The following is a 24,656-nucleotide window of genomic DNA, read 5'->3' as shown; positions in this document are numbered from 1 at the left end:
GTTTTCTGAAAATAGCTCCGAATCCTAATGATCTAACGGCACCAGATCTGAAGATATCATTATTGCTTACCTGTATAAGACGTCGTTAGTCTGCTATTTTAGTTTACGCCAGTTGTCATGAACCTTTGGTGTGATAATGTATAAGTGTACCTAATTGAAATGGAAAAAGTATAAAAGTTTTAACTTGAGAAAAGACAAATGCAGGCTATATTATAACAATGTTGAACCTCTTATTTTTATCAAATTTGTAAGTTAGCCTGCTTTGTTTATATTTAGGTACTTACATATTCCCAATCTTTGTAATCGACGGCTTGCAAGCTATCTGATCCATAAATATTATTATTTTGAATTAAAAAAATCTTATTAAGTATCGAACGCCCAAATAAAATCTTAAGGAATGCCCCATGAGACCCATGACAGTTAACAGCCAAAATCGTCATGTTGATCAAAATACAATTTGGAAGTTGGAACCGTTTCAATAATAATTAAAATATAACTAACCGAAAAAGTTGTCAAAGTCTGTTCCACAGATAATGTTTGTTAATCATTTATACTGGCGACATCTCGCGGGAGGCCGCACGATTTATTATCCTCCGAATAGAACGAATTAATTAATCAAACCCTGTCACTCAATGTACAATCAGCTAAGCCAGCTTCCTTTTCCTGTCCGCACGTATTATTAATTGATATAATTGGCGACTTTCGTGATTTCGAGATGACAACACCGCGCACAGTTTTGACGTATGGTTTGAATTAAGAATATTTTATTTTTAAAATTCCGCGGTGTGTTGACGTTAGAATTTAGACGCGTGATTTATTTTTTAATTTGTTTCATTCGGTCAAGGAGTTCTCAGCGTATGATTTTCGAGATAAAGTTTTTATTTTCATTGCATCTTTCAGCTATCTCTGATCATCTTCCTCTTTCGAAGCCGCGACGTATCATTAATTGATATAATTAGCGACTTCTCTATAGCATGTGAAGATTTTAATTTTAAATTTTTACTATTTCATTTCGTTTTCCTTTTAAACTGAAGGCATAAACTTGATAGGTGGTAGCATTCGACCTTTTTTTAGAAACCATGGTGGATACCATAATTATCTCTAAAACACATCCCTGGTTAACCGCTTTTTGTGAGCTGGGGTGTGACGTGTGGTGTCAAATATTCGGTCAGGTGATTCGAACCCGCTACCTGGTCGCGTGCTGGCGCCCTACTCACGTGCCCATTGTACTGATACCGCCGGATTTTGATAAAAACTAACCGTGTACGTTATTATCTCTTATTGCTCTATAGTCTGTGGTTATTTTTTTGTTTATATCAAGTGTTTTTTTTTTATCAAACGCAACTAAAGCGTGGCGACGAACATTCCTAGTAAAATATTATCAATGATTAATCTGGTATATTTACTAGTATTAAAGGTTAAATTTATGATAGCAAATCGTGGGGACACCGGACAAGTACCTAAGTGATTCACACGATTAGATTTCTGAAGCATCTATGGATCATAGATGCTTCTGGCTGAATGAAGTATTTAGCATATTAAGCTTTGTTTTTCTTCTGACTCGTTTATTACTTTGCTACCGCATATATTCCGCAAAACATTTCATGATTTCAAATACGTTATACGGTTGATGTATTATGTATCTATGTCAATCAAACATGTATGTGTGTCAATCATTGGTACAGAAGTGATATCATTGTTACATTATGATTAATTATTGATCCTATTTAGCATATCACAGTTGACAAAGCGCCATTGTCGTCAGATCTCTCGTTTGTATTCAACGTGTAAAATCGCATTGAGATTTAATATTTATAGAGGTTGCGTGGGTTTATCAGGCTGCCACTTACACCGAAATGTAACGCAAATCTTTATATCATACCTTTTATCTGACGAGTTGAGGATTTTAACGTTAGGTTCATTTCCAAGTTTTACGACATTTTGGTAACTCAACCTGTGCTCGCAAAAAGTTATATTTAATTTATACAAACCTGATAAGACATAATTGTAACCTCCTACGTTTAACGGAGCATAAATTGCGCAACTTGTTGAGACATTTGATATGACAGTTCACAGTATATAATTGCACTGTCTGTTCGTTAGAGATTATTATAACTGTCTGTATGTGCATGTTCTCCTTCAAATATGTCACAGTGGATTTGATGTGTTGTATAAAACAAACAGTTTATGTTTTAAATTGTATAAGTTTACTCACGCACATTTTATTTAACATTTGAGTACTTGTGATACTTTTATCGACTGCTTTCATAATGAAACTAGTGTACTTATAGAGTTTTGGCCTAAGTCAGTATCTCAAAGTTTCTCATTCATCTCATTTAATGGAAACAATATTTTTTTATTAACTAAGTACTTATTATTTTCATTAGTTTTATTAATCGAAATTATTTTAATTTATAGAACACTAGGCTTCTTTTAACGTTACTTGTGCTTGACTTCTGTCGTTATATTTCGGTGTGACAGCAGCCAATATCGATATTGTTGTGTATTCTATTAATAATATCCTTTTATCTGATCTGACCGTGATGCGGCTTGCTCGCGTCACCTCCGTTGTGTCTGAATGTAAACCGATAACCTATAAAAGGGCATTTCCTTTATTTGGTGTTAGTAGCGGATTTGGTTTTTAATTTAAATCAGAATGGTTCATAAATTTGACGAAACTGATTTTTTTTATCGAATCATGACAACAAAGTAAATGCTAAACTAAAAATTTCGACGATTATAATAAGTACGAATAAAAGACAATTTAAAAACATATAAGTAACTAGAAAAGAAACAAAATGCTATTCTAAGTTCTAATGTCTAGTTCTACCAATACTTATCAATAACAAAACTACAATTTGTTGCTTGCAACAATCATAATTATATTTTTAATACTATGGTCATATTATTATTTTTATTTCATTTTTAAAACGGCATATTTCCGTTTAACCGACATTTGAGAATACATTTTAATTCATTGCAATAAAGTCGACATTAAATTGATTTTATGACAGTGAGGGTAACCCGCATTGCAATTATTTCGTTATTTATTCATTATTTAATAACATTCCGATTAATTATATGGCATGGTGGTTAACGGTTTTGTGACGTTACGTTTCCTCAGTTTTGAATATAGAACAACACATTTTTAAGTTTTTAAAATATTTAAATAGCGTTCTGTAATGCTATATAAGTTTTTCTGCACATGCTATTAGAAAATTAATAAAAAACTACATAAATTCCTGCAGAATTGAAATAACTATTTGATTCACTTGTCCTCACTAGAAAACATATTTGCAAGCTATTTTGCGGCGAGAGAAAGTGTAGGGCTTTTTAGAAAGTCCACAGAAATATTGTTATTAATTTCTTGTGTACAATGTACATTGTTTCATTTAATGTACCCATATTTTCTATGAATTAGCATTTGACGTGCTGTATCTAGAGAAGTTTTTACATACCGAAAGTTTTGTGAGATTTCGTTTGAGCAAACTAAGAGAGTGCAAGACTATAAACTAATGCCAGTAATAGTATTTAGTAATATTTATCTTAGAAATATAATGTGTGAAAAAATATTCTGTATCAATATAATTAAAGAATCTCCTTTTTGTTCACAGATTGCCAGATTTCCAAACGCTGAGGTAGGGTAGAAATAAGTGTTCAGATAATATCCTTGTGTCTTACTATTTATAACGTACTTAAATGGAGAAAAATTGTTATTAAAATGCAATATTATAGGTCGTAATAGTAAATCACAAATCACAATGTATAGTTATAACATATAAGTATTGTGTAGTTTCCTGTGGACCATCTGGATTTACTTAAAATCTGTACTTATACTTACATAGTACCATGTATAAGAAGTTTTTTTTTTGCTATAACAATAACTTTTACCTAATGGCCTGTTTCACCGCTTCCTGATAAGGTGCCCGATAGGGTTATTTGACAGATTTTCCATACTCCATCTGTCAAATTAAGTGGTGGATAGCCTTATCAGGAAGCGGTGAAACAGGCCCTAAAAGTCGTAAAAGAAACAAAAGATCTTTTGTTCCATTCATAGAATTTGGTCTGTCGCGGTCTGTTTGAACTCTGATTTGATATTTTATTACTTATTCCCCGAATAATTAAACAAAGATTGGCAATAAATCATAGCAAAAACAATCGCCAGGCAGATTTTAAACATGGCGTCGCGTCGCTCTACAGTCGACTATAGCTCCGCGTTCCATTTGATGTTAAGAACGATCAAAACTCTCAAAATAGGAGGTTTTTAACATAAAATGGAACACGGGGTAGGTCTACCAGAATCTGATGGCGGATGGCAGATTTTCAAAAAATATCCTTGATCATTGGATATAATTTATATTTACATGTTTCACATACAGAATCGACCGCTATAAGGAAAAAAAAAAGGATCAAAATATTTTATTCCAACTACCCCGGTATTGCTAGAGTCAATTTCTTTTCTCACTTTTTGCCATCAGATACTGGTAGACCTATAATTAGAAGTTTCTTAAGTTAAAATACTCTTACTGTTTTTTTTAATTATAAAGTTGATTATTATCGTTTATTAATATCGTATAATTTTTATTAATATCGCGCGAAAATCGCGTAGAATCCGTACATTTTTCCGGGATAAAAAGTATCCTTAGATGTCCTGTCCCGGGACTCAAAGTATCTCCATGCCCAGCAAAATCGGTTCAGCGGTTTGAGCGTGAAGAGGTAACAGACAGACAGACACGCTTTTGCATTTATAATACATATTAGTATGGATGATAAAATGAACGCATTTTTAATTAGGGCCATGCAGCGATATGAACGCGATTATAATGTGTATGACTTCGGGAAGACCGTGCAGTGCGGTGTCCGCTTACGTAACAACTGATATTGCTTATGATATGTCTACCTGTCATAAAAACGCTTTTCCTCATTGAGGAAATATTGAACAGAGTTTTTAACTCGTTGATTAGGGGTTTTGTAGTAATTTGTCTGAATCAAAATATTTGAATCGGCTACTTTGAATACGGCTGTCTTGAATGAGCTTGTTTCACCACTCCTTGATAATAAAAGTGAAAGGCTATCCACAACTTATTTGACAGATTCTTCATACTCTATCTGTCAAGTTAAGTGGTGGATGGCCTACCCGGCACTTATCAGGATGTTGTGGAACAGCCGCCTTAAACTTGTACATAACAATATAACTATAAATATAATTATAAATTCTTTGCCGTAATTGCAATTTATAATACTTTCTAGACGTGTCACTGAGATGCCTAATTTTGACATTGACAAATTACGACATTGACAACTCTTTCATCATTGTAGATCATTGGCAGAACGTCTGCCACGTCACAAATTGGCAAAAATAAAGTTTATTGACTTTGCTATGTCGCTTAGAATATTTTGCATTTGTGCTATGGCGCTTAGCAAGTTTTTTTTAAATATTTTTTAAAGATGCTTCACACCACGTCAGTCTGGCCTCGTGCTAAGTACCTGAAGGACTTGTGTTACAGGTACCAGACAATGAACAGTTACAGACCTACCAGACAACGGAAATATATTTAATATTTTTATGCTATGCATATTATATTTAAGATTTTTATTATATACACATATTTAATATACATCCATGACGCGGGAACATTGAAAACTTTTTATTCCGTCGGCGGGATTGGAACATGCAACCCCCGGCATGAGCGCTGCAGACAACACGCTCAACCACTGAGCCACAGAGGTCGTCAAGTTTCATTCGTTGAGATAGTTTTTCCGGTCCCACAATGGCGCTTAAGATATTTTACCTCTTATAGTAATTTTACTGATTGTTTAGAATTACGAGTATACTCTAAATTATCTTTAAAAATGTCGTTTCACGCACGTAAGGCTAATTTGCTGTTTCATAGGATTTAGGCTGGATCAAAGCTGTAATAATGTTGGGTATACGCTTCCGTGGTCCAGTGGTTCAGAGCATGGCTCTTGACTCAGAGGTCGTGGGTGCGATTCCCGCGTTGGAAACATGTTATTTTCAAGTTTGGTTAGGACAATGCAGGCTGACCACCTGATTGTCTGACAAGTAAGATGATTCATGCGTCGGATGGGCATGTAAAAAGTCGGTCGCCTGACCTCTCGCCAGTCGTGTCGGTCTTCCGTCCCACTGGGTTATGAGAGTAAAAGGAAAAGATAGTGCTCTCGTGAATTGCGCACACAATTGGGCACTATAAAATTACTCCTGCGTAACTGGAATGGTTTCAACGAAACCGGCCACCGTCACCGAAACCGGTGTGGGAGTCATTATCATTATTAATGCTGGGTTTAGCAGAACTGTGGTCCTCGCTAGTTTCCAGCTTAATTACGTATTTAAAATGGCTCGTTTTATTTGCCTCCTCGCTAAATATTATATTGGCTATTATTGTTCAAAGATCGGGCATTTAAAGCCATTAGCGTGTTACAAATGATTAAATATGATACCATAATACCCTGTCTATACGCTTCTCTTTTGTTTGTGCGGAAAGTATCGTGCTGTCTCGCTCACCCACGCTCATGTCACAGACGACTTGTGTTTCCAACTCTTTTACAGAATTATTACTATACTAGATAGTTATTCCCGCAAAAAATTAAGTGCTCTAAAGTGTTTAAAAACCGTAACATATATTTTGTAAAGTTCTTGTGATTTAGACATTGAAAAATTTAGTTTTCTGTAATAAAAAAAAATCTGCACGTTTTTCGGCTTTCTATCAAAATCTGCTACATTTTTTTTATGAAATAAGGGGGCAAACGAGCAAACGGGTCACCTGATGGAAAGCAACTTCCGTCGCCCATGGACACTCGCAGCATCAGAAGAGCTGCAAGTGCGTTGCCGACCTTTTAAGAGGGAATAGGGTAATAGAGGAGGGCAGGGAAGGGAATAGTTGAGGGTAGGGAAGGGAATAGGGTAGGGGTTAGGGGGTTGGGCCTCCGGTAAACTCACTCACTCTGCCGGTTTTCTGTGAGAACGTGGTATTTATCCGGTCGAGCCGGCCCATTCGTGCCGAAGCATGGCTCTCCCACGTATGTATATATATATGAAATATTTCAGGCTGTGTAGCGGTTGAAGTCGTCAACCGCTACAACAAATATCCATTAAAGCTGGCAAAATCGCTAAGCTGGCAACACCGCAAATGTGCGAAAGAGATAGATGTCCATTTGGAACAACACCTTGTGGAATTTTATTTGTTTCTGTCTCAGTCCTTGGGCGAGCCCTTTAACTGATGATGGCAATTTAAATATTATGAAACTTACACCGACTGTTCGTTCGCCTTTTTATTTGCAGCTTTGCAGAACAGTTTATCGATTGCGAAAGGAGGGTTATGTTTTTGTAGTATCCCTTTCATTACTGGATTTCTGTTGTCAAATGAAACCACTGAGCCTATTTGGATGTACTCTTTAAAACGCTTTAGGCTCCAAGAGACAGTAAACGGTTGGTAAATGGTCTCTTTTCTATCCGTCTGTCTATCTGTCACGATTTTGGTAGAATAGGTATAATAGAATAGTAGGTAGAATATGATTACTAACCCGACTCCCGGGACGGGATCAATAATTATGTATTGTTGTATGAATAGCGGAAATGTATAATTATTACGCGATAAATGAATTTGTTCGAAAACTTCTGGGCAATAAATAAATATTTATAATATAATCCTTAGATTAAGTATTTAAAATTTTATAGTCGAAATAAATAATAAAAAAAAACAATACAAATACTTTAAACGCTCTACGCTCACCATTATAAAGGGATTCTGTCGCGTTGAAATCTTTTATAGCGTTTTATCAATCTTGTAGCATGTTTCTTTGTTATTGGCTGAATTTTACTTGTTTTACTTTTATTTTATCTTCGTTTTTTTTAATATGAGATAAGGGGGCAAACGAGCAAACGGGTCACCTGATGGAAAGCAACTTCCGTCGCCCATGGACACTCGCAGCATCAGAAAAGCTGCAGGTGCGTTGCCGGCCTTTTTAGAGGGAATAGGGTAATAGGGGAAGGTAGGGATGGAAAGGGAACGGAATAAGGGAGGGTAGGGAAGGGAATAAGGTAGGGGTTAGGGGATTGGGCCTCCGGAAAACTCACTCACTCGGCGAAACACGGCGCAAGCGCTGTTTCACGCCGGTATTCTGTGAGGACGTGGTATTTCCCCGGTCGAGCCGGCCCATTCGTGCCGAAGCATGGCTCTCCCACGTCTGACGTAGATCCTACGACTTAAATAGTAATCATGTTCTGTTATGCCTAAAAGAACTGTAATATAGTAACACTTGTGGTAACACTGTAGTTTCAGTAACTAAATGTTGGACTGGTGATTTAATCACGCCAATCAAATAAAACAGGTTACAAAACATAAGTTACCCACATAATATTATTTTGCAGTATGTAAGTAATTAGATACTACATTATATTTCCAAGAGTTCGATCTGAACAAAACACGTTAAGTACCTTAAAATTTTCTCGATGGAAAAAAATCACAAAGATGCGTCTAATTTATCTGCATGCATGCATCATATTTATATGCATTTGCATATTAGCATATGCAAATGCATATAATGGCACTTTTTAAACGATTATATAATAATAATAAGAAGATTATTATTATTTTTGCTGTATCTGAAAAACCTTGAAATAAAAAATCCTGGATTTGATGAGACTATAAAAATTGCGCTTTTATTAATGGCACCACCGGAAAACTCTTCAAAAATAATACATTTAATAAAAAGTGACTTTTGATTGTGCATATTTCGGCTATTTTTCGTGCATATTTGCATGCATATTTCGGCACTTTGATCGTGCATAATATAAACCGATGTCTACTTATCATAATTCATACTGTGATGTATGACTAGCACAACATATTGTGTAACAATATAAACTAAATACCGTTAAGAAAGTGCTTCTTATTAATATAACGTCTTAATATCATTAGTGTAATTAACATATTATGTTGATCGAGGCAAGGACGCGGAACTATCGTGTTACATATAAGTAATCGATACACTTGTACCATCGAGGAAATTGATGCCTAGGCAGTTGACAGACCAACGTTATTTGGTCGGATCATGTCAGTGATCTCTAGAGTCCGACACTCGACAGATGGGTTTGACGTAACGCGACCAAACTACGTAGGTCCCCCATCTGCCTAGGAATCAACTTATATTACATCACTAGAAAGGACAAAGGGGACAATTCCCCTTCTCAGTAGAAGGGATTTAAGCTGCTTGATTTTATTACTGAGGGACAAAATATCCTTAGTTCTTAGGTGATGATATAATACGAACGTGATTTGGTCGGGTTATGTAACATAAACCGACCAAAAAGCATAGGTCATCCATCATCATGTTTTTGTGATACGATAATCTTATATTTTTTAAGATACAGGCTATCATTACAAACTCCTCTAACGGCTGGACCGATTGTGTTGAAATTTTGTGCACTTATCCTGTAGGTCGGAGAATCGACCCTCATGTAGACGTTTTAAAAGCGTTATTTAACCTACTTGGAAAAAATCTGCCAACATCTTTTTTCTGAGATCGGTGTGACGTACAGAACGTCAAACTTCTTCATTATTTCCTTTGATATCAAGCATATTCCTCAATGGTGCGAAACAACGTTTGCCGGGTTAGTTAATAATTCTAGTGGCCACCGTATAAATATGATACAGTATTGTTTTGATACGCGATTAGAGTGGGGCTTCCCGCCTTGAGACCGCCGCCGACGTAACTCGATACTATTGATATCGCCCGATACTGATTTATACTACTGCATACGGCTTCCTTTATAATCTTTTAAAAGAAAACGATCTTTTACTTATTAAAAAAGGTAATGTAATTTCACTAGATGACATTTTGCGCTGTTTGTTTACCGCGCCGAAACCTAAATCCTATGTTTTTTTTTTTGGGACTCGAGATAACAACTGCAGACAAACGCTCTTTCGTGTTTTTAATATATTAGTATGATTTATGAATCTTTGAGGGAGTAGCGCTTAGTCTACTAATTAAATGAAGGTAGACCATGACTTGGCTGAGGATCATCCTTCCTATAACCCCTTTTCCTATTTAGTAAGTATCTACTGTTAAATCATATATTATGTAATATAATACTAGCTGTTGCCCGCGACTTCGTCCGCGTAGACTTTAGTTTATAGTTGTTCCCGTACATCGATTGAGTCGTTTACGCGCAAATCAGAAAAGTATATTGTGTGGGAACCGCACATTTTTCCGGAACAAAAAACATTCCTTGTCCCAGACACGTTCCAGATTCAAATTAGTATCTCCAATCTCCATGCCAAATTTCATCAAAATAGATTAAATAGGTTAGGTGAGAATCATAAAAGTTTATTGTGCGGGAACCGTACTATATTTTCCGGGATAAAAAGTATCCCTTTTCCTTTCCCGAGACTGAAAGTATTGCCATACCAAATTTCATCAAAATAGATTGAATAGTTTAGACGACAATCATAAAAGTTTATTTTGCGGGAATCGTACATTTTCCGGGACAAAATTAGTATTCCTCGTCCATTCCCGAGACTAAAAGTATCTCCATACCAAATTCCATCAAAATAGATTGAATAGTTTACGCGCAAATAATAAAAGTATATTGTGTAGTAACCGTACATTTTTCCGGGACAAAATGTATCCTATGTTCTTTTTCGAGACTCAAAGTATCTTTATACCAAATCTCAGCAAACTGGGTCCAGCCGTTTACGCGTGATGTCGTGACCACGTGAAATATAGCATTCCACGCAGCTTCGCCCGCGTAAATTAGATGTTTCTCAGACAAATTAGTCCACAAAAATAGCCTATGATACTTCACGTGGTCTACTTCTTATCTGTGCCAAATAACAGAAAAATTGCTCCAGTAGTTCATGAGTTAAGCCCTTTCAAATAATTTCCCCCGTTTTTTTCCTTTTTTTCCACATGTTCCTCTATTTCTTCGCTCCTATTAGTCTTAGCGTGATAAAATATAACCTACAGCCTTCTTTGATAAATGGGCTATCTAACACTGAAAGAATTTTTGAAATCAGACCAGTAGTTCCTGAGATTAGCGCGTTCGAATAAGCCCTTTCAAATAATTTTCCCCCGTTTTTTCCACACTTTCCTCTACTTCTTCGCTACTTTTAGTCTTATCGCGATAAAATATAGCCTATAGCCTTTCTCAATAAATGGGCTATCTAACACTGAAATATTTTTTTAAATCGGACCAGTAGTTCCTGAGATTAGCGCGTTCAAACAAACAAACTAACTAACAAACTCTTCCGCTTTATAATATTTTATTATAGAAGTATAGATAACCTTGCAAATGCCGGGGAAACCAAAAAAAAAAAAACAATAACTATGTCAATATACTTTGGCACATTAACAATCTTCTGGTTTTCCCATAACGTTTTTCTAATTTGCGCTTTTTATGAAATAATACAATTTAACATCTACTTTAACATGCGACGTTGACGGACTTAACGGACCACGTTATCCACAAGTTTAAAAAATATATTTTTTAAACATTAGTTGAAAATGTTGAAATCCATACTTAAAAGTTAATACTTATACATATTATAAATGCCAATGTGTGTCTATCTGTCTGTTACCTCTTTTCGCCCAAATCTCGGAACCGATTTTACTGAATTTTGGTATGGAGGTATCCAGATAATTTTTGGCACTTAGCCGACATAATTAGACAAGCAAAATCGCTTAAGCGCCATGGTGGCGCCATGGCGCTTAAGCATTACAGTGTCTATCTTCTGGGCTTATAATTAAGTGATCACCAGAATTAGTAACATTTCACAGACAAAATTGTAAACGATCACCAAAATACTGTCTGTATTTTGGTGATTGTTTGCTATTTTTGTGTAAAATGATAATAACCAAAGATTTAACATCTCGCTATCCTATTTATGCAAAATTACTCCAAATAAATCATTGTAAAACCAAAAATTTGGTGATTATTTACTATATTTGGTGATCATTTACTATATTTGGCGTTCGATTACAATTTGATGTCTAGTCGTGACTAAAATGTAATGAAAAAAATGTAAAATCTGGTAGTATTGCAATTTTAGACTATCTTTTTTGGTAAACAAGTTTAGGGTATCAGAGCATTTTTTGGTGGTCATTATATTAGTTATTGTTTTTTGCACTGATTACTCATTGCGAACTTATCGTTTTAATTGTTTGTCCTTACTAATCTTATATCTCTACTCAATCTTTTTTATCCAAGATATTATGTTCATATCTTGTATACATTTAGATTTAATTGAATTTGATTATACTATCTAATCTAACAATATGTACTCAATCAAAAATTAAAACTTGATCCAACTGACACGTCATTATAATATTAATTCTATATTACGAGTTTACAGGCATTCAAATTAGTACCATAATATAAGAGCCGCTCGCGCTTTATTTATTTAGATCGTAATACTTAATACTTGTGAAATTCCTAGAAAGCATATCTGTTTTCCCCAAAAACGTGTTACCAGGAGCGCATAAACAAGCGCAGATCGTGACAGCCCTGTACATAAACTCTTCACATTACCCAACCATCAAATTATCCACCTAATTCATTTACTACCACTAAAACGTACTGTTAAACCCGACCAGCACACCCTGACCTCTCCACCCAAAGCGGAGAAGAAAAATACATGGAACTCCTTAAAAATAAAGGTAGCGGAAGGTTCAAAGTACGCTGGTCGTTTCTGAGTACTAAAACTCGGAAATAAACTAGGGCAGGTGGATGTGCTGATTAAACGCTTGTAAGAATTACAAAGTTTCGGGTGAAATTCGTTTACTATTCAGTAAACGAATTTCACCTAGGTAGTGTTTATTTACCCTTAAAATATTTGAAAATTATCTATGATGTATTTACCTACATTGAGTATTTAAGGCAAAATGCATTCGCTAGTTACGAATTACGATAGCGCAGTTAGATGTCAAAATGTATGAAAGTGTTGTGGCCCTTGCAGCCTTGCGATGCGTTATGTCAAGGCCCATACATTTGACTTCTAATTTCGTTATATTATAAACTAACGAATGCATTTTGACAGCGCACTCTGGAGTCATTCCCACAGCCTAGAGCAGGGATTCCCAAACTTATTTTGTCTACCCACTTTGAGAACAAGTTATGTTTTAGCGCCCCTCCATGATTTCAATTTGAAATGCATCCAGATGAAATATAACAACCCGCCAAGCATCTACACAACGCCCCCATTTTTTTTCTCTGTCCCACACCGTCCGCCTTCAGGTCTTCAGCGCCCGGGGGCGTTATCGCCCACTTTTGGTAAGGCTGGACTAGAGTCTAGACGAATCTACAAAACGCCAAAACTTTGCCGTTTCTATTATATTTAGGTTACATAAGATATTGCAGTTTTTGCTTTTAGATAGGACTGGATTTAAGTTTTAAGTGGAAACAGCAGAATCGGTATACCTGAATTTACGTAATTTTGCATGATGTGAAAACTTAATCTATCTTTGCCATACCATTTCGCATATGAATATCACTTAACCTCATAGGGCTTGCCGTGATCTGTCGCAATAGACATATCGACATGTTTGTCGACACCGACAGAGTTAGGGTTGTCACTTGTCAGTCATCAAAAATGTATTTTAAATTACCGACATTGCGGTTTGCGGGCGTAATCATGCGGAATTTCCGCCACGTAACTTCGGCCTAGTGTGTTAAGAGTGATTAGATACAAGTATCATTTTAGGCGTGGTAAAAAAAATTTAACGCTGTCGTTATTTCGATTGACAGATTTGACAAACGCGCCAAAACATCGATGTCAAGAAGAATTTTCATATCAAATTCTAGGTAAAAAGGTATATAACATTTTAAGCCGGATTTACAATCAATGTCCGGCTTTATCCGGATATGTCCGGACTCTTGGCAAGAGGCAACCCTAGTTGACACCGATCACAGGCGCCGCCATTATCTGAGCTTGTTACGTGTTTGATCAAGACATACGATTTTGTTGAATGTTTAAGTTGTATTAGAAAAGCTAAAAACTATACACCCATTCCAAAAATTATTCCTCTGCTGTCCATAGCATTATAATGTGCATATACTTATTATGTGATAATTATGACGTTAGCACTCTGTATCTAAAAGAATTTTAAATAATTATTTATTGAAAATTCTTTTGGATAAATAAAATTATGATAATTTTAAACAAAATTTAATATATTATTTTATTTAAGTATATAAATATTAAATTTTCTTTTCTTATTTAAAAATTCGAATCTATACGGCACAGAAGTAACATGGAAGTAAAACCACTAAAAAGATAAAACGATTGCTTAATTTCAATGGTTTTTAAGTGAAATAATGAACATAATCCTCAGAAACTTAATTTTAATATAAGTAAGATGTTATGAGTCTTTACCAACAATTGCGTACCTGCTTTTACCGTTATGCCTTCATTGACTCAGGTACAGGCAGTATAAATATTTTGAGAAAAAAAAAACCTTTGTGATAATGAGAATTGCCGACGTTTTATTCTGTAAAATTATATGATTGTTTAAAATATTTTATTTACTTAGTTAGATATTTTAGAGATTTCTTTTGCCAGGGGACCTATAAAGAGTGCAGGATAACGAAGTTCTAAGACTATAATATTACTAGACGTTCCGCGCAGCTTCGCCCGCGTAAATTAGATATATTTTCACCAACAAATTAATCCACAAAAAAAAGCCTATGATCCTTCACGTGGTCTACTTCTTATATGTGCCAAATAACATAAAAATTTATTTCTCCAGTTGTTCGTGAGATAAGCTCTTTCAAATAATTTCCTCCGTTTTTTCCACATTTTCCTCTATTTCTTCGCTCCTATTAGTCTTAGCGTGATAAAATATATAGCTTATAAGCCTTCCTCGATAAATGGGATATCTAACACTGAAATAATTTTTCAAATCGGACCAGTAGTTCCTGAGATTAGCGCGTTCAAATAAACAAACTCTTCAGCTTTGTAAAATTAAGTACTTTATAATATTACAATTATTGTGTCGGGGCAACAACGTCATTTACTAACGAAATAAAATGTCACAAAATTTTCTGTAGGTAGAACTGTATTATCTTTAAGATTTTATCGTCTGACATTAAAAAATGACTTGCACGGATTTGATAATTATTTCAAAGCTCGACATAACACTGAATATAATTAATGTTAGCACTATTATAAAACGTCTGCGAGTAACAAAAGTTGAATAGAGCTCTTCTTTTCAAAGCCGTGGCGCCAGCTCGCCATTTTTTTATTCTGTACCTTTGATATTTTTTGTAATCAAACGAAGAGAGCAAGTAGACTTGAGTCATAACAATAAAATTTCGATTGTATATTTTTTCTGACCTAAGTGGCGCCATTTTTTTCACGGTTTATTGACAGATCGTGTAAGCGCCATCTTCGTGTTAGTGCTGTAATTAATGTCAATAAATACGCATTAGATATTACTAACGCTTAATTATATTTGCTGATGCAGTGTTTGCTTTTAATTAATTTTAAAGTACAAACAATTTATCTCCATTTGCGAGTTTAACATTAAGTTTACAATGACAACACTTATCCTTATAGTCATGATAAATACTTGTAGAGGCCATTGTACAGTCTGGAACTTATTCCTACCCTAAGGCGGAAGTCCGCAGGAATAGCGTTGTTGAGACTGCTCCCTCCCTAAAATTAGCAAGTCGATGTCTGTCAGTACGAATATCGACGTAAAAGACATTTAAATAACATTCATATCAGCGCGCCTTGTACAATGGCGGTTACGACGCTCGCCGCGTCCTTGATAGGGCGAAGTAGGAGAAAATTATATTTTTCACATGGACGTGACTGTTCGATTAAGACTGGATAGCAAATTATATAAAAATAAATAAATAAATAAAATAAACCAAAGCAATAAGACTTAAGCGCCACACGAATCGATGAAGGCCATTTGGATAATCATACAAGATATAGCTAATTATGTAGAAATAAACCCAGTTGCATTTGCCGTTTTGCATAATATACACTTTAGATGTTATATCTTGTTATTAGATATAGTTAACATAATGACCAATTGGAACTGACTATTAGTGGTCTCCGCTTTTAAGCTACACAAAATATTAATTCTGAAAATATATAAATGGAAAAAAATATATTGAAATATACACAAAAAGAAATTGATGTCGCTTAGTACATTTAACCTGAACTGATCATCTAAGTACCTTAATATAAATCGCGTATGAACCATTTTTCCATCTTGACCTATTTTCAAAAAAGAATTCTCAGTTATAATCGAAATTTCAATAAAATGACTTTTATTTTTATTTTCTAAAGACCAAGTTTAAATTTCTTTCCATTTTACAGAGCAATATTTCAGCTTTTCTTACAATTATTGTAAGTTTAAATTTAAACGTACTTAGACGATCAGTTCAGGTTAAATGTACTAAGCGACATCGATTTTTTTGTGTATATTTCAATATTTTTAGTGCTATTGATCGATTATTTCGATCCACCTACAAAAGAAACAATCAGTAAGTCGGCTCGATATCGTCTCACGACCGCGCCGGTCTAACACGCCACGCAAAAGTCAGATATTCTCAAACTGTGCGCTGCAGTAGGTAAGGTACCAAAGAACGTCAAAAAAGGTTTCATTTTTTTTCTGTTCCAAAATCATGCGATCAGTCTTTCAGACTATGAGCAGATGAGTTTAGCGAATTGTGGTAGGCGAAGATTGTTCCCCATTGGGCATATCTCAATATTGATCTTAATCAAGTGTGTCTAAGTTTTGTTTTTAAGTAAAAAAAAGGTTACATAAATTTGGAATTTCAGTACTTCAAAAAATGTGGATTTTTTTTAATACTCATGTTTGATGCTTCTAATCGTTTGCTTTGGTTACTAGATATTGTGTCGTTTTAATGACACAAAAATGGACATGCCGATTGTAAAAAATGGATAAACGATTTTAAAAAATTTCGAAGAACAGCTTAGTTCCACTGTTAAATGCATTTACTGCAATCATTTAGATTTTAGAATATTACAATAGTGAAATAAACCCGCGCGACAACGAATTTTGGCGCAACGGAGTTGCGGGCGTCATTTAGTTATTATAATAAAATAGAGAATGTTACAGTTGGTGTAGTTTGAAAGGCGGTGGTTAACAACAGTTAATGTTGCGGGTAAATTATGTCGTTCCCAGAATTAAGATCGGCATCGACATAATGATACACCCGATATCGGCCTCATCATCGTCACCGACTGTTATGTGAAAAGTTGGAAAACGGATTACATTTAAATTTTTTTGAAATAGGAATGTCTTCCAGTTCCAAGCAATCAACATATTGAATTTATGATAAAAGTTTTAGGTTGATCAAGTGCGATAGCCAACTCAGGTTTATCAATCTGTGATACGATTTCGCACCCTAAGATACTAATATTTTTTATACTTACAGCTTACGGAATTTTTGTCTTTATCTGATTCCTTAGGAAAGTCTCTAGACTTAGTACTTATTATTGGATAAATTAATAATTATTATCCTTTGTGTAAATTAATTATTGCTTCTAATAAAAGTGAAATGTTATTGTGACACAATTTAAAATCGAGCAAAAACTATTTCATCAAAATGGTATCAAATTGGTCTGTAATCGATTAGGATCGAACAACATCGTCGCGTGCGATCACGCACGCCGCGGGGTTCGCTACCGAATTTTATACCTTCGATTAGTACAATTACCTTATTTGCCTAATCTTCGCAAAGGACAGGAGCCGTGGGAATAAATAATGGGAGAAAGATGTAATTTAATGGATTAGAGAAATATGCAAAGTATATTATTGCAAAAAAAAAGCTTTATTTTGTGTGTGGCGCTTAGACTAAACTCGCTATTCTCTTTATTAAAGATAAACTTTCTTCGCATCTCGGCAGTTTATATTTATCTCATATTATATGCATTATGGACTGAAATAACGTAATGTCTTTTATTTTTAATAGTGTTTGGGGCTCTTCGTCAACGGGCAAATCATGCGCAACGCAAGGGTGGCTGTACCGAAATAGATACAATATCAGGAATAAATCTAGCAGGCGTTAAAATTTCAGATAATCAATAATTATAAATAGTAACAATTATAATATTTTCTCTCTTTCTTCTAAAGCTGCGAGTGTCCATGGGCGACGGAAGTTGCTTTCCATCAGGTGACCCGTTTGCTCGTTTGCCCCCTTATTTCATAAAAAAAGGGTTATCAGCTTTTACCTTAAAAGCGTAAGCGACATAAATGTCGTTTAAGCGAATTTATCTATATATATGAAAATGGTTTTTCAATTGTGTTAGTAGCGCTAAAACTCGGAATCGGCTGAACGGATTGGGCTAATTTTAGTCTTAAAATATTCGTAAAAGTCCAGGGAAGGTTTTAAAGTGACATGAAGTACACCGGGACAGCTAGTTTCTTAAAAAAACATTTATAAGATACGGGAAAAACAATATTTTGCTCTGTAACAAAATAATGTTACAATGTTTTGATCCTAATATCAATTTAATGTAGGTAAGCATTTATCCCGAGGGCAACAGAAGCCGGCAATCGGCGCTGTCAGCCTGACTGACACGAAGTTAGAATCGTTCTCGATTCTCGATTACTCGTGGGAATCGATTTTATTCGCAATCATTGTTATTTAACTTAAATTCTCCGTTAAAAATGTCAGAAGTCAGAACTTAAGAGAAGAGCAAAGTAGTTTTTACGTATAAATATCTCTATAAGTGTATAGTGATGTTATTTTAATTTTGCAAATTGTTTATTACTTTAGTTAAGCCTACGTTCTTAGATAATAAATTTCGATGGATTATTGGATGGGTTGGATGCAATCGATGCTTAAGGCTTTAACAAAGATACATAAATTATTTCGGAATCAATCCCGCCAGCCGGCGCGAGCTCCCGCCTAAATATTTAAATTTAGAACGGCGAAGGGATGGGACACGTGTGTCGCAACGTTTGGCGAAATGATTATTCGTAATTAACGAGCCGCTATTTATGTCGCAGACGATATTTTATTTCGAACAAAAGCGAGTTTCGGACATTTCGGCCACAATTCTTTTAGCATTGTGAAAGTGTTTTACCGTTGCCCAACCGCGTCCGTCCTGTCCGTTGAAATAAAGCACGCTTTCAATTGCAGACTAATTATTCCAACACGAGAAACACATTGAGCGTCGTCCGTTTTACGTGTAAATAGAGATTAGTCGTCTTAATGACACACTCGAAGCCATTGTGAGGCAATAATGATGATACATTGAGTAGGTATTTACTCGTGAAACGGTTGAAAAGGCGTTTTATAAAGTTTTTAATTTGGATTCGTGTCGCGTCGCCGCATAGGCTCCTTATGAATACATTACGGTGGTATACATTAATTTATTGATTGTTATTCAAATTGGGTCTCTCGAGTGAGGCTGGAGGTGTTGTGCGCCGCTTTTTGTTTCATATGAAGTTTTGAGGTTGACTAATGTGAATTTGTATGAGCGGTCGTGAACGGTGAACGATTGCGATAAACGCTATTGTCTGTGGTCATTAGCGTCTATGATTTAAATGCGATGAACGAATAGGAACTGGGTCGGCTGGACATCACTAATTCACTAGTGTTGTAATAACCAAAGTATAATTAATTAGCAATAATTATTAATAGGCAAATTTTATTTTAATTTTACTATTTCCTAAGTATGTAGACGAAATACTTATGAAAGACCTAAAATAAGTAAAATGGTTTAAGAAATTTATAGGATTTAAGCACCACGTTCGGTGAAATTTCCCAATTTTTTGCTATCTGACAAGTGACAATGATCTCCGCAATCTATTAAACTATTGTTTTGCGTGAACTAGGAAAACGACGCTGAAAATTATTTTTAATATCGCTAGATTGTCACTTACGTAATTTATGACGCAAATAATTATAAAGTATGTAATTAAGCAGCCATTTTGTTTTGCTTAGGGTTAACTAGTATAAGAATATAATATGTATTTTATGTACGTAATAAGTCCTCTAAAATTGTTCTTGTTATTCTGCAAAAAATCTTGGCAATTTTCAGTTTTAAAGTTTTAACAAAAATTAGATGAAAATAAAATATTAATGTCATCATAATATTATATAACCATAGATGCAATTACATAAAGAAACACAGATGCAATTGTATAAAGAACATAAAATTGGAACAAGTTTTATATAATTGCAATAATAAAAACACTATCCTAAACGCCATTAGGCCGAAAAGTGAAAACCAATTTATACTAAGCGACAACTTGACAAGTGACAACCCTACAGCGATTGGCCAGTCGATTTACTTCTAGGAATCGTAATGACAAAGAAGCATTTTATAGCCGGCTCGTTTGGGTTTGTTTCGCCGTTTTATCATGCATATGGCCGCCATTGCATATGCAAATCACCGTATGAAAGTGTGAAGAATTCTTAAGGTACGTACGTGAGCTTTTCAAAGCTTATAAAATGCTCTCAACATACTCGAGTTTCTTGGATTGGTCACATAAGTCGTTCACACTACGTTCACACCAACTGGCTGACTGACTGTCAGTTGCCGAAAGTCAGTCAGTTTATTGATATTATTATTATGGCAGGTGTTTTTGTATAATTTATAGTGTAGGTTGGTACTACTAATATATATTCTGTGGTATAGGTTAGGATATTATTCCCTTTTTTGTTTACACGTAACTTGACCTAACCGATCCTAACCTAATAGAATTAGATTAAAAAAGTATTGTACTTTTTTAATCTAATTCTATTGAGGTACTTAGTAAGCTAGCTCACCGTCTGCTCACGCCTCACACACAGTGCACAGTGTGACAGTGCCTGTCCTACTGTTTAGTTTTTATTACTACTGCCAAGTGTGCAACCTGTTTTTGGGCCTACTTAGGCCCTATGAAACAATTAACAAATACAATGTTCATAAAAAATGAAATACCAAATACCAAACATTAAATTAAAATCACTAGTGAAACCTATTAATTTAAATTCAACCTACAATTTCGAAAGTATGATAATTAAACATTAGTGTGATATAGTATGACTGTAGTCTGTGAGTCAATTCGATCGGTAGCACAGTGGTCCATAAGGCTTTTACTTCAGTGGAAAGCGATAGATGTACAATTTACATTTTACCTACCGAAGTTTTTATTTTTATAATTTTAGTAGTGTTATTCCTAATTAATTCGAAAAATAAAGGTTTTACACTTGTGCCGCCAGAACGGAAGGCATACATGGGAATAAGCCATCACCCATGTTATATGTGTAGCATAATATATTATGTGCGATAAAAGAGCATATAAAAGAGTAATATAATATAACTTCCTTCTCTGCCACCGACTTACGAATTTCTGATAAGGACGCTAACTGTCCTGAAACTAGTTAATTTTTTTACGAGCCTAAAGAAGTTATCATTATGTAATGTAAAGTTATAGGAAAATATAACATTTTTTTTCCGATTTTTTAATGAACAATTTAACATTCCGATTAAGTAAGTACTTGTTTATGGAAAACTTAATGTTTTTGTAATAAAAACTAAATTTGCTGGGTGGGAAATCCATTCTATTAGGTCGTGTTTATTCGTTTAATATAAATGATATAAATACACAAGCATGTGAGCAAATGTTCTTAGAATGTAGGATGACTATACGATTTGGTGTTGTTGGGATTTGCGGACATAACCTAACCTAACCTAACTGCCGCACTTAGATCGTTTATTGATGATTTGATGAACTTTAATTCAATTAAGTGCTGAACCGATAAGGTAAGGGTCTTATGTCAAAATCTTTATTTAATTACAATAAAGTAGTTAATAATCGTCTCTGAGTGCGGCAGTAAGCTACAGCTTAGTAAAACTTCTATACAAATTGATTCGTAAAACGAATCGGTTTCCCTTAGAAATACCAGTCTAATTCCGGAATATAGATTGAAGCTGATATATATTTTTTATTTGTGTGTGATTTTGTTTGCATTTTCAAAAAGTTTTGTCAATTCGGAAGTATAAAATGCTGATTCATACATGTAACTGTCGTCAGGAGTTGCCCAATATTTCTCGAAGCAAATGACCTTTGCAGTTAACATGGTTGTGCTAAATAGATTGACTTGCAATTATTGACGTTTGGTTTTTTATTTAGCGGCTAGCAGACTTGGAACATGGGCGAAGCATAAAAGATACGCTTGCAACAATTTGTTAATCCCTACTTTTTCTGGGATAAAATCATCATACGTTGTTATTTCTTTAGCAAAGTGAAGAAGAGGTAACAAATAGACAGGCAGACAATTTATATCCACAACTTTTGAAGTTTGTACACTATTTCTTTATGTAAAAACGTTTTTTTACGTTTTTTCAAAATTTTGCTACTCTGTTTCCAAAATATATTTTCCATATATTATAGCTTCGTTATTAGACGCACGCAGCTATGACTAAGCTAGTTTTTAACTTAATTTGACTTTCTTATGCGGTGGTCTGTTTGCTCGCTGCACGTATTGGACGCATCTCATTATGGTGATTCAATAAACTTATAATGTGGCCCCCTAAAATGTTTGCTTCTTCGCTTACGTATGTGTGTTTTTATCTTACGTTTTTACTCATTTTAAGTGATTCGTCTCCGTGATTCTCAAATTAAGTGGTTAAGTAAATAAGAAACAATTTAGCAGTATATTTTATAGTCACTATATCTTATGACTTATACGTCAAGATATTGAAATAGTTTTTCAACGAAGATAATAACGACGCTACACATGTAACACATAGATATCCATACTTATTGCAATGAAGTGATTTATTCCCGCGCAATATACGACTAGATTTGCATTATCCAATAACTGATGTAGAGTAACGTTTTTTTTAACACGTTTAAGCAAGATCATTTTTTATCTAATTCTAATTTAAGTTTCAATAAGCTATCCACGTGGTGAGCAAGTCATACTCTCGAGTGAAGTGGGCTCCCGTGCTACGATCTCGCCCCCGCTGTTTGCGGGCTGTCCTTACAGTGTCACTTTGGTGGTCTCCCTACATTGGGGTATATCATGTTTGTTTTGATACACTGTGGTCTGAGAGCCTGAGAGTATATAAGCTGATATAGCCTTGGGGTGGATCCAGGGGGATCATGGTGGTCATGACCCCCCTCTTGGCGACAGGTTGGGTCATAGGTGGCTACTGCAAATTAATCTAATTTTATTTATAATCGTAAACAAATTATACGCGATTGACAAACATGCTTTCACGTTCTTTTATATAATATTAAGTATTAAGTATAACTATATATATCCGAAGTCCGAACTAGACTACGGAGTCAAGCTGTCTGTGACATGGTGATACAAAAGATGGATCCGCCGTTGGATATAGCGATAATCTAAAGACGTCGAAATAAATGAATAAATCCATATCTCGCCCTTTTTCCTTCACAAAAATGGAACGATAAGAAGCAGTATAAGCCGAAATTAGATCAAAATCTAGTTTTAGTTCTAGTTTAGTTATATTATATTCAACAGTTATCATGCCATAGGCTTTTAATACTCCTCTCTTTTCGTCTTAAAATTTTACCCCATTTTCAAATGGTTGAAACTTGAACTCCCAGAATGAAACCGCACCAACCGACCTACCAGTCGCCCCGCTAATAAGAAGTGTTCATGTCCATTCTCCATATTTATTTTTAATCCCTTTTATAAAAAGCGCGGAATGCGCGAACAAACTGTGGGCTCTAATGGATAGGTCAATAGGAGTTGCAACCTTATTTTAATGGAATGGGTGAGTGATTCTTTACCAAGAAGAAAAGTTATGTTTGTACGATTCGAATGATAAATGCGCTTTGACCGACGTTTTAGCCTCGTTAAACCAGCTTGATATCCACGGATCTCGGTGTATACGGTTAGAAGGATCTAGTTTCTTAATTTGCCATAATATTTTACATGCGATGATACGATCTGGCTCGAAGGACCAAGTTTCATTCCTTTCCGAAACAACTTAATATACGTATCAGTTTGATTTCAAGGACCGAGTTTTATAATTTGCCAATAAATACTTTACGTACTGTTCGTGGGACCAAGTTTCATTACTTCCCGAACGAACTTTACATGCGATCTGGCTCAAAGGAACAAGTTTCTTAATAACTAACCTTAAAAGCTTTACCTACTATCCAAAGGACCAACTTTCATTATATGCCATGCCAACCTCACATAACATTTGTAGACTTATCTATCCAACAGTATCTTATATCTTATAATATCTCATATCTTTAAACGAGCAATTCTTGTACATATTTATAATAATTGGAATCTCGGAATCGGCTCCAACGATTTTCATGAAATATAGTACATATATAGGGCGTTTCGGGGGCGATAAATCGATCTAGCTAGGAATCATTTTTAGAAAATGTCATTTTATTCGTTTTTTATCGAATACCGAGCAAAGCTCGGTCAAATAGCTAGTATTAACTAAAAAGTCATAATATGACCCTAATGCAATCGACTTGAACGATTCGCGATACTGACGCGGCAGGAAGAGGCGTGGCGGCACGTTAGCACTTCGCCGAAACGACGACGACACCCGACCACTGCCGATAATAACCGACAAAAGCCGATTATATCCGACGAGTGACGACTGCCGATAATACCCGAATCCCTATTTACTTTATAGCTATTACTTTGTATGACCTCGAATTTT

General features: G+C 35.0%; 1 protein-coding gene across 3 annotated transcripts in view; it reads left to right on the top strand.

Moving 5' to 3' along the window:
* Positions 1–24,656, top strand: part of LOC121737308 (protein dead ringer) — a 129,914-nt gene that overhangs the window by 3,430 nt on the left and 101,828 nt on the right. For 2 of the 3 annotated variants that reach the window (XM_042128947.1, XM_042128946.1), the window contains exon 2: positions 3,615–3,638. The exons of the other annotated variant lie outside the window; for it this stretch is intronic. In XM_042128947.1, the coding sequence (XP_041984881.1) occupies positions 3,615–3,638 (24 nt within the window). The remainder of the gene's footprint in view (positions 1–3,614; positions 3,639–24,656) is intronic. 3 annotated transcript variants of the gene reach the window in all.

This window comes from Aricia agestis, chromosome 20, assembly GCF_905147365.1.
Source record: "Aricia agestis chromosome 20, ilAriAges1.1, whole genome shotgun sequence".
NCBI lineage: Eukaryota > Metazoa > Arthropoda > Insecta > Lepidoptera > Lycaenidae > Aricia > Aricia agestis.
The sequence above is the reverse complement of the archived record's forward strand: the minus strand, read 5'-3'. Positions and strand labels throughout refer to the sequence as shown.